This window comes from Alligator mississippiensis, chromosome 3 (assembly GCF_030867095.1).
Source record: "Alligator mississippiensis isolate rAllMis1 chromosome 3, rAllMis1, whole genome shotgun sequence".
Classification (NCBI taxonomy): domain Eukaryota; kingdom Metazoa; phylum Chordata; order Crocodylia; family Alligatoridae; genus Alligator; species Alligator mississippiensis.
Genome location: NC_081826.1, coordinates 92,522,988 through 92,539,032, shown reverse-complemented (window position 1 = coordinate 92,539,032; position 16,045 = coordinate 92,522,988). Strand labels below are relative to the sequence as shown.

Here is a 16,045-nt window from a genome sequence, read left to right as displayed (position 1 = left end):
ACAGCATCATGGTGGCAGTCTTTTTAGAGTACTCCAACATGTCTCAGTCATGTGTAAGCCATTTAACAATGAATTTCACGTATACTAGATTTAATAATAGCACACTGGTTAAAGACTATGTTGACCCTCACCTCTGGGCTAAGTAAAAACAGTCAAAAAGCCTGAGATTGAAGTGATTCAGTCTTTTCAGGTTAGTCTAAGCTGCAAAGACTGAACCAATAAAGCAAATGAACAGACATTCACTTCTGATTCAGGAAATGTAGCCACATGCCTGCAATGGCTCAAGCCAGAAGCCAGGAGGCACTAGACCATGGCTCTCTGGCATGTAGTCAGCATGGGCTGTATATTCACTCCCTCTTCCTGCTGCCCCAGAGGTGTCTGGGATTTGTCGTCCACACATCACAGCAGCTGGACTCTGCAGGGTTGCTCATCACTTCTTCTTGCTTCTAGGTGCCTCTGGGATTTCTATTCCACAGTCACAGCCAGCACTGAGCAAGCGGGGCAGGGAAGTTTAACCCCTTCCCACCATACACAGGAGAAGGGAAGTTTACAGGAGCAATGCGTAGGGGGTGCACATGGGTGCACGTACACCCCGTGTGGCATGATGCACTCCCTGCAAAAAGGCACTGCCAACAGTGTCAGCGGTGCCTGTGGGTGGTCACTGCTTGCCACCCCACAGTCACCACCACCAGCATCATCTGCAGGCAGTCCATGATTATTGCTGGCCACCACCACCTCTGGTGCCTATGGGTCGCCAACCCCTGGTTGGCACTTGCAAGCCCCGCCCCCGCCAACAGTGCTGGCAGCATCCACAGGAGCTCCACGCTTACCGCTGCCGTGCTCCTACCACCACCAGTACAGCATGCCCCCCACAGCCACTGGGCCACATGCCATTCGTGGAAGTTTAATCCCCCTCCCTGACCCCAGACCTGATTCAGGGTTTTGCTTGGGGAGGCTATCCAAGTCAGTAAGCCAGCCCTCACTGCTCCAGCTAGGGAGCAGATGGGTGGGCCCAGTTCTGCTTTCTGGAGCAGATAACACAGCCCAGCCCAGGGCTGAAAAGCAAGCATGCAGGGATGTGGGGGGACTCCAATTTAACTAAAACCAGGAAGGGGTCTAGAACAGAAGTTTCAAAAAGAGGTTTGACCCAAATCAGTTAAGTCTGATACTACATTCAGCCAGGTTTATCTCAAACCAGTTTCAGCCATTTTAAAGCTGGTTTATGTTCACTGAGCTTCTGCTCTGTTATAGGTTTAAACCGGTTTCTGATCACTTAAAACCAGTTTGTGTAACTTTTGTCCCTAGCCCTGAGGAATACTCCAAAAAAATTTGTCCGGTTTAGAAAATTCCACTTAAACCTACTTTGAAGAAGAGTTAGTCATTAGCTCGGTAATAACTGCTTGAGATGACTGTAGCATAAGTTTTAAATAAGCCACAAAAATGGACATTTTATAAATAATTATCTATTCACTTCATAAATTTCATTTCTACATAATAAAATTACTTGTTGTATGGAGTTGGGGGAGGAATACCAGTTTCCAGAACAGACCCAGAGATCTATGGCTGCGTACAGATGTTAAAAAGAAGCTTTACTTTCAGCTCAATGCCCCCTACCCCTCCCCATGCACTGAGCACAGTACATGCCCAGAAGAAACATTGTGTTAATTTGATTCAGCTCACCCAACATCTGTATAGATTGGGTGCTTCAGCAGGGCTTTTTGGCACTTATCTAGTAGCTGATTTAATCACCTTTATATAAAAATGCCAAAAATCTCTGCTGAAACACCCAATCTATACAGATGCTAGGATCCTGGGGAAAAGAGTTAAACTGATGCATTTCCTCTTCTGGTAAAAGTGCTGTTTGTTTGTTTTTTTTCCACATCTGTTGGCAGCCTATGGGTACCAAGTTCTAAGGCATTGTTTGACATCAAGAGACAGAAAGTTCATTTTAGAGGTCAGGCCAACTCCAGAACATAAATACTAGAGAAAGGGGATGTCTAAGTATTTGTTTCCATGTGTTACAAATCCTATGAAAATTTCACTAAATTCAGAATTACAAAATGTTGACCCACTCTGACCAAAAATCACTATTGGTAAGACCATTCCAACTCAGTGTTTAACCGAGCTGGTAGTAAGCTACCTGAACTTCACCTGAATAAATCAATCATTCTTACCAAATGGATTTTCTTTCTGAAAACCTGACAATGTCCAAAAAGCAATGCTTAATCTACACCCCGCTCAAAAAAGAGAGAGAGAAAAGAAATGGGGCAACAGGGAAACAAAGAGGATTTGCTTTTTGTGTTTACAGCAATTGCTCTGCACTGGGATAATCTAATCAACTGGGAATGCATTTAAGTCAGAGATATATTTCAAGAAAGAGACTCCAGGCTTGTCTTTACTGATCCTGGCACTGTGGCAGAAAAAAAATGCCTTTAGGCACCAGCTCAGTGGGTAAGTCACAAAAATTGGGTAATGTAGCCAGCTTCACGCATGCCTGAGCACTAGGGCTGTACGAAGCTTTGGTCCCCGATTTGATTTGGCAGAGATTCGGCCCAATTTGGTGGCCAAATCTGAATCGAGTCAGGAGACTCTAACCTCTCCGAATCAAATGGGAACCTTCTGAATTGATTCAGAGAGATTTGGAAAGATTTCACTATTTCAGACACACGCAGCTTTAAATGTTTTTTCTGCGTACCTCAAGGTACCAGGTGGCTTGTGAATGCTGTGATGGTTGGATGCATGGAGTGTCCCACAGGAACACAGGGGACTCCCCAGTGCACTTGGCAGGAGGCTGGAAGTCCAATTCTGGGTCATTACGAATCCAGTCCATTTCTGGGTCCACTGGGGAGCGCGTGGACCCCCCTGCATGCCCCACAACTGGTGCCTTTTGGGTCTGGGGAGGCACCGGGGTGCCTCCTTTGGATGATTGCTGAGCTGGGGGCACAAGGGGGGGGGCTCCCCCCCATGCTCGGCCCCAAAAATGAACTGGAAGTACTTCCAGTCCACTTCCGGGTTCGCTGCTGAGCACATGGTTCCCCCCTCCCCTCCATGCTTCTGTGGGATGCTCCATCTGCCCCAGCATTGCAGCATTCACAAGCTGCACCCGGTACCTCGAAGTATGTAGGAAAAAGACATTTAAAGCTATATCTATGTCCGAATCGCCGAGTCTCCAAATCAGCATCAAATCTTCAGACTCAGCTGAATTGAATCTGGGACAGTGATCCGAATCAACAAAATCAAATCACTGTCCCCAATTTGGGCCAAATCCAAATCTGGGGGGCGAGGGGGAAAATGGAATATGGCCCGTTTCACACACTCCTACTGAGCACATGCCCCAGGACCACTCCTGGCTTTGTATCCTGGTCCTGTATTTTGGAGTGTACTCAATTTCAGCATAAACTACACCCTTTATTTTTAGCTTTGTAGTATCCTGCATGGGAGCAAATGGCCAAGACAGGCATCTTGGTACTGGTCCTAAAAAACTCACAATGGAGATAGTACAGTCAAATTGGCATGGCCTTTGATGCATATTTTCAAGTCTCATTATGTGCTTAGAGGATAAAGAGAAGGCATACTATATTCCTTGAGTGTTTTCTGAGTAGCAAAAGCACTGGTAACAAAGGTCATAGTTCAAAAACTTGCAGGCTGTCTCATGGTCAAGCAACTTTTGAAGTAGTACAGGCAACAAATGAACAAATCATATCTTAGAAACAAAGCACTGAAAGCATATGCCTGGGGTTTGCAATCAAAATTATTCTCTTCCTGATAGAATGGGGGAAGCATTAATATCACTGGGACTAGATCCCTTGTTTCCAGAACTCCTGAAGTTTCTAAGTTATCCAGACAGACAATCCAGGTGGGAGTTTGTGCCCCTGTATTGTAACCAAGTTTTAAATTACTGCAACTTCAGTTGTCATAGAAGATAACTATATATAGGGTGCACAGTCCTGGAACAGGTCAAAATTGGGGGGTGGGGGGAAGCTCCATGCATCTGTGCTTGTATGATACTTGTATGATGGACATAGCTCTTATGTGGCATGAGTGATTGGCCGTAAAAATAATACCCCTCTATAAAAAAAAAAGATAATGGGTAAGGGGTAAATGGCAACAATGACATGGGGACTTTGAGAAGAGAGTCAGTTCTACAAGGTTTGTTTGGAGGGGTATATGGCAGAGAACAGTATATGCAGTGTTTATTTCAATAGGCATTCAAGAACATGCTATAATACATTGTTTCAAGGGGACACAGGAGAGTGTTAAATTTAGAGAGTACCAAGATTGGTGGATGAATAAGTAAAAGGGGCACATGATGTGGATTTATCTAACACAAATCAGGATAATTTTGTCTCTAGACAAATGTATCAAGGGTACATCGAAAAAGAAACAGTTTGGGCATAGAGAAATTTGTTGAGGTTCTATTCCAAATGAGAAAGGACAGTGTCAGACTATTTTTAACAAAAGCACAGCTGGCTTGGTCCAAAATTATCTACATCCATACCAGAGGATAATCAAGGAAGATGAAGGCTAGAGTCCAGCAAAAGGTAATGGATAGTGAAGTGCCTAATTTTATTTAGCAGAGATGCACAGAGACAAAACAGTTTAGAGAGACATTTAAAGAGACATTTCCCACCTGGGTACAATACTATCCATTTATTAGAGAAGGGGAAAAACAGTTAAGAGGGGAAGAAGAGCCAGCATAGTTTAAGAATTCAAGAATGTGAGAGGGGGAAAAGGAAGGAGCAGAGGAGGGGAAAAAATATTCTGTTTATGAATTAAATATAAAAATGAACAAATGTGGTAGCTAACTAAATAGCCTTAATAGTGAAGCAGAAGTTTACAAAAAACATACACCTCGTATTTGGTTTTTGGTAGAGTGGTATGTATTATCCTCTTATTCATCACTAATTATGGAACTCTGTTTTCCTTTAAAAAGGGGAAATATTTTGACAGAAGTCAGATACAAACATATGGCCAATTCTGTGCTGAACACGTTTTGAAAAACATTTGTTGGAAGAAGCTATTTTTGGCCAAGTATGAAGTTGGCAAAAAATGCCATCATATATTGATTATTTCTGCTCTGCTGGAATTGGGAATCCAAAAGCTCAGACTAGGCTCTGCACTGCAGGCTAAAATAGCTTTTGGAAACTTAAGGAGAGACAGTCTGAAGTCTTTCTGAATGCAGAAAGCAAACAGAAATGCTTATCAGCCATTCTTCCCTGAGAATAAAGATTTCATAAGTTTTCTGTAATTTTTTTTCATGAATTAGTTTCTAGCTATTTTTGCCTAAAGAAATTAAGTATTCTTAAGAATTTTGTACATAGTAAAAAGTGAACAGTAAATCACATTCTTTCAGGAAAATTAGGTCATGCTTCTATAGCAACTTCAGTCTAAAGGATCCTAAAGTGCTTCACAAATATCAGGCAAAGTTGGGTAGATGTGTTATTAGAACAACTGAATAGCTGGAAAAAAAAAAAGTTCTTTGCAAGCTTTCGGGCACAAATACCATGCATCCCAGCTACAGAAATGCAGCCATCTCTGGGACTGATGATAGCAGGCAAGAATAGCTTGCAGAGAAAATACTGGTAAACTCAGCATGGGGGAAGTAAACACTCTCACTTGCAGAGTAGTGTCATTAACATTTGGAGGTTCTACACTCTCTAGTAAGCCTTTTTAGTCTCCTCTTTAAAAGAGGCACCACACATGCACATAGTCTTGAAGACAGAATATTTTGGAAAATTAAACAGCTCCAGTTTCCTCTTCTGCAACAGATTTGTTCAATTACCTTAACAACTTAACTGAGGCACAGAAAAGTTTCCCCATACTAGTACATAAAACTTATTCCATCCCTCCCTTGAGGGGAAGCCATGATTAAACTACATAAAAAAAAAAAAAAAAAGAAAGAAAGAAGTGTCTTAAGCAAAGACATTTTTCCCCACGGTTGTTTACAAAGCAAAAATAAAATGTGAAAAACTTCCCCACAGGAGTCCCAGCCATCCTGAATATTTAAGGTAACCCTATGAAATATTGGGGAAAAAAAAATAAAATCATATGCAAGTGGCAGGTCAGTTTAAATAAATGCTTACCTTCAATTTTACTTAGCATTTGTTGTTCATCCTCTGACATTTTTACATATACCACTTGGTTGTTGAATTGCCCAATTCCATGAAAGGTCATGTTAAGGAGTTTACCCTGTAAGATGGCTTCTATTTTAGCTTTGCTCTGTTTCAGTGCCAAGACAGCCCTTAAAAATAAATAAAATCAACACCTTAAAAGGGAGATTCACTTGACAGGTTAATAATCACCCAGAGAGAATAACACTAGAGTTATGAGAGATTGCTATGATGCTTCTGATTTTTGGCAAGGAGACCATTCTTCAGTGTTACAGAAGGTATGAGAGCAAAATGCTTTTTTGCTGTAAGGTTCAATACAATCACTTGGATTACAGATAGAAGATATGGGAGTGGTCTGAGTAAACTGAGATACACTACATCCTTAAATGGCCTTTTCAAGCACTTAGAGTTTGATACATCTACAGTATTTTGCCCAATATTGTTAGTACATCAAAAGTATACTACATTGTTCTTTCAGACTGAAAAAAAGTCACACAAAAGAACAAACTTCGATTTTTTGTGCTATCATTAAATGTTACTGTTACAACTTAACCTATTTTTCTGTAGTGTTAAAGCTAAAACAATCCATGATCTCAGTGGGAGATCATTTAACCTTTGGATGATGGACAGAAGCCATTACGAATCTGAAACAATATTTTTGAAAGGCTATAATAAAATCGGGCAAATGCATAAGCTGATATTTAAAACATCTTGCTAAAGCTAAGTACCTTACATGTTACATTGCTAACATGCTTTAATTACCTTGCTAAATCAGGCACTGAGATGTTTAAGTAAGAGGTTTGTCATTATTCAAGGGGGCTTGCGATTTAAATGCAACTGAATTGTCAGTTACAGTTTGTCCTCCAAATGCACATCCTGGCTCTTGAAAAACTCATGCTGGGGGTCACTGGTATATCATCCAAGATGGCAACTGTCACAGGTAGAAAATAAGGTTAAGGGACACCTACCTGTCAATTACATAAGTTTTAATGTGTTTGATTTATAGAATCAAGCTGTCCAAATTTTGTCCAAAAATTTAGTAAACTGTTGCATACAGGACACATTGTATAATCCATGGTTAGTCTTCAGATGCAGCAAGTGTGAATGTTAATGCCCCTGACATTGTTCTGTGCATGCAGAAGGCACTTAATATTTTACTGACACCATGGACTGTCTATATTAGAGAGAGTCTTCACTACCAGAGGACACTATTATTTCTATTTTGATATAAAAGCTGCTGATCTAGGACTTACTAGAAGACAAGAACTTTTGGAGGGACCACTGCACAGAATCTCTCTCTCTCACCATAGCTACTGATGTGACATCATTCAGATTAAGGGATAATCACCATTCAAAATAACAAATGTAATGAAATTTTCTAGATGAGTTTTTGCTCTATAGTGAGATTTCATTTTCCACAGACTCAGCTTCGGCTTCAATAATTTAAGATTGAGAAGTAAGGCCGTGTGTAGACAAAATGAAGGGCACATGTGCACAACACTTTAAAGCAGATTAAATGCTTTTGCACCTCTTTAATGGTGTTGGTGTTTGCACATGTTGGCAGCGTATTGTGCAGCAATTCCAGCTGCTGTAGCACATTTGGCAGCATGATGGACCTTAAATGACTCGGGGCACAGCAAACTAAGACTCCTCAAGGAGCTTTAGTTCACTGCCTTACAGCTGCAGAGTGAAGCACCGGACTCCATGCAGCTCAGGGGGTCTGCAGGGAGCCCGTGCAGGCAGCCTGGCAGCAGCCCAGGAAGGCAGGCTCCACCCAAGAAAAAAGCCACGATCCTTTTTTTTTTTCCCCTCCCCTGGACCCTGCCTGCCTGAGCTGCACAGGAGCCCAGTGCTTCCCTCTGCAGCTGTGGTGCCCCCCAGGACCACCCGAGCCATGTGACTGCAGGCAGGAGCCGCTGCTGCCATGGAGGGAAGCACCAGCCCCATCCCCGCAACCCAGGGACCACTCCAGTAGCTGGCAGCTCGCCCTCCCCTTCCCGCCGCTGGAAAGGCAGATGGCTCAGCAGGGTGTGTGCATGACATGGGGGTTTACTTGGCCCTAAATTGAAGTGGTGTTTTTAAAAACCCACCACTTCTATTTAGGTGCCTTCCCCCCTCCCCCCCGTTTCATCTACATGCCCTAAAATACTCACTCACAAAATGCAATTGGGTCCTTTCATGTGCTTAACAGAAAGCACCAGCTAGAGGAAGATTCTGTGTAGTACAGCTCTACCAATAAGAAGAGGGTAAAACATGGAGAGAATTTGGCAGGAAGACTTCTTTTTATTAGATATAACCATTCGTGTGTGTGTGCATGCGTGCATGTACACACTTTTAGTTTCATTGACACTTGCTAGTTTCAATCACCTCTTCAGCCACCTGATTCACATTCATATCATGTCCTCAGCCTCTGGGAGGGCAGCCCCCCTAATTAGCAGCTATAGCAGAAATCAATCGCACTATTAAAGGCTTTCCCCTCTCATATCCCTTCTTGCAAGCTTACCAAAATGCTCAAAGGGCCATACCGATAAAAAAAACAAAACAACAACAACAACAACAAAAAACAACAACCTCATTTCAAACAAAATACTATTTGATGGGTCCTAAGAAGAGGATTCCTAGGTCTTTATTTATGTAGACAGACAATTTTCTTTCAATCAGTTGAGTTTCCCAAATTAAAATGGAAAATTACTTTTAAGTACATTCAGAATAATTTGAGCTGGCCATGCTGAAGTCCTTCTTATAAAGACTAATAGCCATTCAAAATAGGGCTCCCTTTCAATTCAGTTTCCTCTTCTCTTTAGGTTTTATGGAAGACTAAAGACTTTCCATTTAATCCAGTCATAGCTTCCCTCTAAGAATCTATAGTCACTCCAAAATGCATTTGTACAGGAAAGCTCAGAAAAGTCAGCATTTTTCATTTAATTATCACAAAGAAGTATTTAAATGCATGTTGCTGCTTTTCCTCCATGCACTGGCAAGATCTTCTCATTTTAAAAAATTAAAGCTCCAATGTTATGTTGTATCTAGATTTCATAAAAGCAGTGCTTAGCAAAGCAGATAGTTTAGCACTGTAGTTATGAATAATTATATTCACTAGTGCCTAGAAAATTTTTCCGCTTTGGCTTTTTTGAATGGAAAGGCCCTGGAGTCATTTTAAAGAAACTTTTCTTTGCATTTATTTTAATTCTTACTTTTTTACTTCTTCTTCTGTTCTCAGATGAGCAACAATGATGGTAAGATGCATAGTCTGAACAGGAATTAAAGCTCTCAACAAGGCAGGTTCTTTAGTAAATATGAGTTCCTGTACATCTTCAATTTTGTCTAAAATCTGCAATGCAGTAAACAGATGAAAAGCATATCATTTTAAACTAAAAGAATCCAGAATTTTCCAGAAAGAAAGAAATGAACATCTCAGGAACCAGTTACCTTCACCTGAACAAAAGTAATTCTGAGATTTGTGAAGGTCCTACACCTGGGTTCTTCAGGCTGAGAAGATATGCACTTATAGCTCAAAATCCCAAGTAAACATACTTGGAATTCTGTCCTCAGCTACATTTGCACAGCCTCTTGAACTTAAAGGTGGTTAAAGGTGTAAACCCAAGCAGAATTTGCACCTTAAGGTTTAGAATGGCTAAACCAATTCAAGAATCAGCCAATATGCTTTCCTTTTTGAAAGCCTGAGTTCTGAATTTGTCCCACACATAAGCCAAGCAAACTCCATGGATCTTATACCAGTTCTAAACTTGACCATAAGTGTGCTAGAATAAAGCTAGCAGTGATGTGTAAATGTTAATGTGATCGTCATGCATATGTCAGTTGTTAATAGACTGTGGAAATTGAATAGTATTTCCATAATTAATCTTATACCATTTTCTGATTACAAATTTGATCACAGATTAAATTGATGTCTCTTCCCAAAGGGAACTGGAATAGCCAACCCATAATTCAGATTAAATGTGCTTTTCTCCAAGGATGGAATCTTATAGGAATTGACCATGCAGTTCTGGGTCTTGACATGATGAGACCTAGAGTTTTTTCTGAAAAAATGGTCTTTGATAAGGATTTGGGGGGAGGGGGAGAGGGGGGGAAGAGAAAGACAGATGCTAGTATACACAAAGATTGTAAAATTCTGTTTATACATTTATATTTTCAAATGGTTCCAAAAAGTAAATTATAAATTCCAGAGTATGTATTCAGGAATATATATAAGAGCAAGCATATGTACATAAACACATATGCTTCAGTCAAATGACTTAATATTAGAGCATGAATTATCTACTTCCTTCTTGGGAGCAACTTGATTTTTGTTCCACATGATGAAGGATTGACATATTTGTAGCAAATCAAAAAAAAAAAAAATGCTGGTACAATAAGGGAGAAATATAATGGATATTTGCTGAACTTCAATACAAAAAACACACATAGAAAGGCAACCAATTTGACGGTATGAAACAACACTGAGCTACTTGAATTCTTACAAGTTTTTGGACAATTTCTCACTGTGAATAACACCTCACTTTGCAGCCAGTTAATTTAATAGAATAAGGTACTACTTATCTGTATTTCCAATATCAAACTGCCTTGAGTGTGGCACTCCCTCAGATTGTAGGAAGATTGATCAGAATCAAACATTTTTCTTCAGCAATACCTTAGTGGTTCACAGTATCAGATGAGCAGTGGAAACTAATGACTTCAGTTCCACTGAGCAGGTTAAAGTCTTACATAGCAAAGGGCACATCTATACCACCCCCACAAGTATTCTGGAGGTAAGAAAAAAAAAAAGTCGCTGTGCCCGTTGTGCTGTTTAGGGACACTCTTCTTGTGGTGACCAATGTAGGGCCAGAAAGTCTCTCTTTTACTTGATTGTCAGCATGCTTGGGAATTTGCATTGTGTTCATTGGGGGGAGGGAAAGAAGTTAGGAATGACTTTGGAGGAAGGTGGTAACACTCACAGACTTTCTGTAGCAGAGGGGTTTGCTGGCTTGAAGGAAACATTGCAGGAGGGTGGAGGAGGAAAGATTTCCCCCTGGGAATGAGTCAGGGCAGGGGGAGTGGGTAGGAAGAAATTTCTTGTATCAGGATGCAAGTGGTAGTTGGGGTTGGTGAAAGGTTTGCTTGCATCAAGGTTGGACAGGGGAAAAAAAAAAGTTTTCTGGTTTTGGGGAGATGTATGGGGAATCATGGTTGTGGGTTGCGTGCTTATTATAAACTGATTCGAGACTTTTGGGTAGGGCAGGGTGTAAATCTAATAACTAACCAACCATCTTGTGCAGACTACTCTCCATTATGAAAAGGACCTACACAAAATAATCTCCTGCTCCCTGAAAAAAGAGGATGTGGGGAAGACTCTGGAGCAGTGGGTTTCAGTCTTTCTTCATTTGCAGATCCCTAAAAACTTTCAAATGGAGGTGCAGACCATTTGAATTAAAAATATATGGATATGCACATTTACAATTGATCATAGTCATCTTTTGCTGACTACAGACTGTCAAAAAGGGGAACAGCAAGGGTCCATGAACCACAGGTTGAAAACCACTGTTCTATATTAAATCCCACCAGAGCTTTCTTCCTACACTTTCTGCTAACCTCATCTGCATCATGGTATCTAACAAACAGATCAGCAATTTATGCTAAAGCAAAGCCACTGGCAGACATTATTTCCAATCAAGCAACAGGTACGTCATGCCCCATGACCTGCTTCATGTTCACAGGACAAACTATCCAGAGGGGGAAAAGGTGTCCTGGAAATGTGCTCTGCAGAACTCACCAGCAAGGGGAGCTAGAAACCAACTATCATTCCCCTCACAACCAAGGGGAGCTGGAAAGGGGCTGTCATTCCCCCCTCCCACACCTTTAGCTATGCTGCTAATAAGAAGTGAGGACTGAGCTCCCCTGGGTAAAGGAGCCACTCCCCTGACCCTTGTCAAAATCAAAGGAGATCCACCTGAAAACAGAAGGCAGCAAGAGCAGCAGGACTCAAATTCGCCCACGGACCTTGGGAGGTATTTCAGTTTGTGCTTCTTGTCTTTCCCCATGCTGTCTCTACTGGCAGCTTTCCAAGCAAACCGTCTCCCCTTCTCTCAGATTACTATTATGTGCAAGTAAAGCATGTCACATTGAGCATCTCTTTCCTGCTTCTCACAGGAAAAGATACTCATAGCTCTTTAAAGAAAGAGCTTTGAAGACTGGTTGGGAAAAAGGAGGAAAAGTCAGTCATAACATCTCCTACTGAGAGACCCTGGGGCAGTAGAATTCAGAAGAAAAAAATAAAAAATAAAATCACTGACTTTCGGCAGGGGCAGGGGGGAGAAGAGTAGCCTACCCTGGGATGCTGAAAAGAGTGTTTGGTCATGTCTGTCACAGGTTCAAAGTAAAGCCTGATAGAAACCAGACAAAAGAAGTCTGTGTGGCTAGTTGGCCATTTTTACTGTCTGATAATTATTTTGCATATGTAACGCGTCTAAGTTTTATTGTGCATTTAACTGGTACGTTGCACAAGTAATACAATGCATCAGGGGCCTCAAGTTGAATTTTTTTCTTCCTCTTTTAAAAAGAAGACCGGCTACTAATCACTTAAAATATGAAAAGAAGGGTCCCAGTCTTCCCCCCTGCCCCTGCAACCACAGTAATACTGGGTCAAAACCAGTTCAAGTGAAGTTCATTGGCTTAGGTTAGTAAAATGCCCCTTGGAACTCCCTGTCACAATGGGTGCATGCCTGCAGTACTAACCTTCCAGAAGTGGCAGTGTGGCCTCTCTTCTGCCCAGGAAGCAGCAAGATGGCAGGAAGCCCCATGCCCTCACAGTCAAACAAATTCTTTAGGCTAGGGACAGATGTTGCATTGGTCCCCGAATAGACTAATGCCCGTGTTGGACAGTAGCCGAATGTGCTGCCATTTTTCTGCCATTGATTCAGTTATCTAATCCTGGGATAACTGTACCAACACTTTGCAATATCCTTGGATAAACTGTTACTACCTCTTATCCAGGACACTTTAAAAAAGGGCAACAGATTGATGTTGTATTTATCCCAGGGTAAACCATTTTATTCCAAGATAAAATCATACAAACATCTGTTTTCAGCCTTAGGGGCACAAGTAAAATGAAGAGAGAAAGCAAAAGATTCTACACTTCATAGAACACTTCTTTGTGTACACACACATGTACATGCCACAGACTAGAAAGAACTTCCTGGGTCAGAGACTATTCTTTAAATTACAGACAACTAGCATTAAAATAGGTCCCAAAACAGATCAAGTTCACTATGACAGGGTGCTCGGTGCATGCCTGTCATCTTAAGAGAAAAGTCTGCTGGAAGAGCAGCCTGCAAAGGGGGGGGGGGGGGGGGGGGAAAAAAAGAGTCCATTAAGGAGTCAGCTGACTAGAAGGGGGCCAGACTTGAGATGTGTAACCCTTGGGCCTGAGCTGGGCAGGCAGTCTACCCTTGTCTATTTGCATCTTCCCAGAGATCATGGGCCTTAAGGCCCACCTAGTTAACTAATAGCTCTTCCCCCTGCCCCCCCCCCCCATTTGGGGCCAAAGTTTGAAAGATACAGCTGATGATTTTTTTTTTTTTTGGTGGGACATCCAAGGAAGAAAATGGTAGGAGTGAAGGGCGGGGGGGGGGGGGGGGGGTGTCAAAGGTTCAAAATGTGAAAAGAAGTCCACAGAAATAAGAGCGCCTGGAAGCAAGGCTCCTGATAACTGCCAAGCTGGTGCAAGCAGCGCTGAGCCCAGGAATAGACCAGGCTTGGGAAGAGCAAGAGAGCCCATAGCCTGGAGATGGGTAGAGAGCAGAGGACCAGGGTGCCCAAATTCCAAACAGCAAGTAGACCAGAGCCCAAGAGTACGAAGGCCTGCTTTGCAATGGGGTCAGGGGCCCAGCACCCAAGACAGGGCAAAACAGATATGCCTGGTAGCTGTGGAAGACAGACAGAGATAGACCAGAAGAACAAAGCCAGTAGGAGGGAGAGGTGGAGGGCCCAGGAAGGACTAGGCACAAGGACTAGAAGGTCTGGAGCCTCAGGGGTAGAGGGAAGAAGACCAAGAGGGTCCAGTGCCCAGGGGATACTAGAGCACATCATCAGGTCTGGTAGCTGGGGTAAGGGGGTTAGGAGGAAGGGGATCCAGTGCCTAGAGGGTACTAGGAAAGCCAGAGACAGTCCAGTGCCCAGAGGGGACTAGGGTGCATTGAAGGGAAGCTCCAGTGCCTGAGGCCTACCAGAGGGAGAAAGTAAGGTCAGCAAGGCTAGAGAGCCCAGGAGTGGAGAGGAGTGGGGCTGCGATTCTGTAGCCCAGGAGAGGTCATCTCTTACCAGATCACCTGCAAGGCATGGGAGCAGGTAGTGGGGAGGATGGAGCCCACAAAAACTAGACATTAAGGCAATGACCACAAATATCTGTGGTCCTAGGAGTAAGATCAGGCTTGGGAAGTTCTCAGATAACCTCCCTTTTATCAGAAACTGATGACATAAAAGCATGGCGTGCAAGTAAAAAAAGGGAGAGGGCCCCAAGGGGAGTCAATTTGGCAAGAGCTGAGCTGGGGGCAACATGACCACCCCTGGGCGAAACATTTGCTACAGTCGCATCTTAAAATAAATTACTTTGCCCTCAGTACTCCTGTTGGAGGAGCTGAACTCTAGATCCCTCTTCTAATGGTTAGAAACCCTCTTCCAATTTCCAGCTTCAACCATGCTGATTTGATACATGTTAGTTCTTTTCTCTTGCTTACATTTATCCCCCACACTTGTTCACTCATTGGAGGAGCAATACAGCATCCATTTAATGAATCACAGAAAGTTACAATGATCTTCTGCCATGCCCTTGTGATAACCCCAAAGCAAAGATCATAAAATCATCATCTGTCAAGACCAAGGTATATTCATGACCTTGTTCTCTCAAATGCAAAATTGTTTTTTTGTTTGTGTTTTTTGTTTTGTTTTAGAAAACAAAAAAAAAGCTAACAACCAATCAACCAGAAACTTTAATAAAAGAAATCCTACAAAAGACTACATAGTCTTTCTTGCACTGGAGAAAGAATGAGAACACAGAAAGATATAGCAGATGTTCAGTCACATTTTAATGCACATCTGGAAAGCATTTAAATAGTATGGTGATGAGTGTAGTATGAGAAGTTATGCAGAACAGAGAAAAGGTCAAATTATATATTGCAAACAATTAGATGATGGAGCGGCAGAGTGGAGGCAGGATGCATCATAAGCAGCAACGCAAATTAAGTATAATGGCATACAGAAAAATAAAACACACAGACAGACAGGTAGCTGTATGTACCACAGAAAACCAGCAGTTTCAGGACTGTCCTCCTATGTACATGTAAAATGGATTCCTTTCTGGTGGATACCAGTTAGATACACCAAGGTTATTGGCGAGACAGAGCATTGAAACCTATCCAAATATCAAGAAATGTATTTGTAGGGTGTTTTCTCATTTATTAATTTAAACCAAGAGGTAGATGTTCATGGCTTCATGCTGAAGAAATTCTCAAAATCCTATAGGGATGTTGAGACCAATAGCCATCTCAACCTCAAAACATGGAACAACACCAATCACATTTCATTGATTGCACAGCAGCCAGTCAAAGTTTAAAAAAAAAAATTTTAATCCCAGTAAGTTTTGGCTCTATCTATAGAGAAAGCATTGCTTGGGGGGGGGGGGGGGGGGAGTTTGGATGAACCAACAAGAGCTGCAAAAAAAGCACACAAATCCAGGGAAAGCAAGGAGGTCAATCCGAAAACAATCCTTTGCACCAGTTCCTAGAAATTAGGGATGCAAGTTTTGATGACAAGATTATAGAAGCTCAAGGGGCTCTTAAGTATTACCCAAGTCACAAAGAAGAGGATATTTTGAAAAGATTTTCCAACTGGCTTAGTGTCATCCCAGATGAATGGCTCAGTAAGGTTAGTTTGAAGTCAGC

General features: G+C 42.0%; 1 protein-coding gene across 4 annotated transcripts in view; it reads right to left on the bottom strand.

Annotated features, from left to right (window-relative positions):
* Positions 1–16,045, bottom strand: part of LOC102576314 (uncharacterized) — a 54,653-nt gene that overhangs the window by 19,488 nt on the left and 19,120 nt on the right. For all 4 annotated transcript variants that reach the window (XM_059724221.1, XM_006270519.4, XM_059724222.1 and 1 more), the window contains 2 exons: positions 9,305–9,441; positions 6,084–6,241 (listed from right to left, as the gene is read on the bottom strand). In XM_059724221.1, the coding sequence (XP_059580204.1) occupies positions 6,084–6,241; positions 9,305–9,441 (295 nt within the window). The remainder of the gene's footprint in view (positions 1–6,083; positions 6,242–9,304; positions 9,442–16,045) is intronic.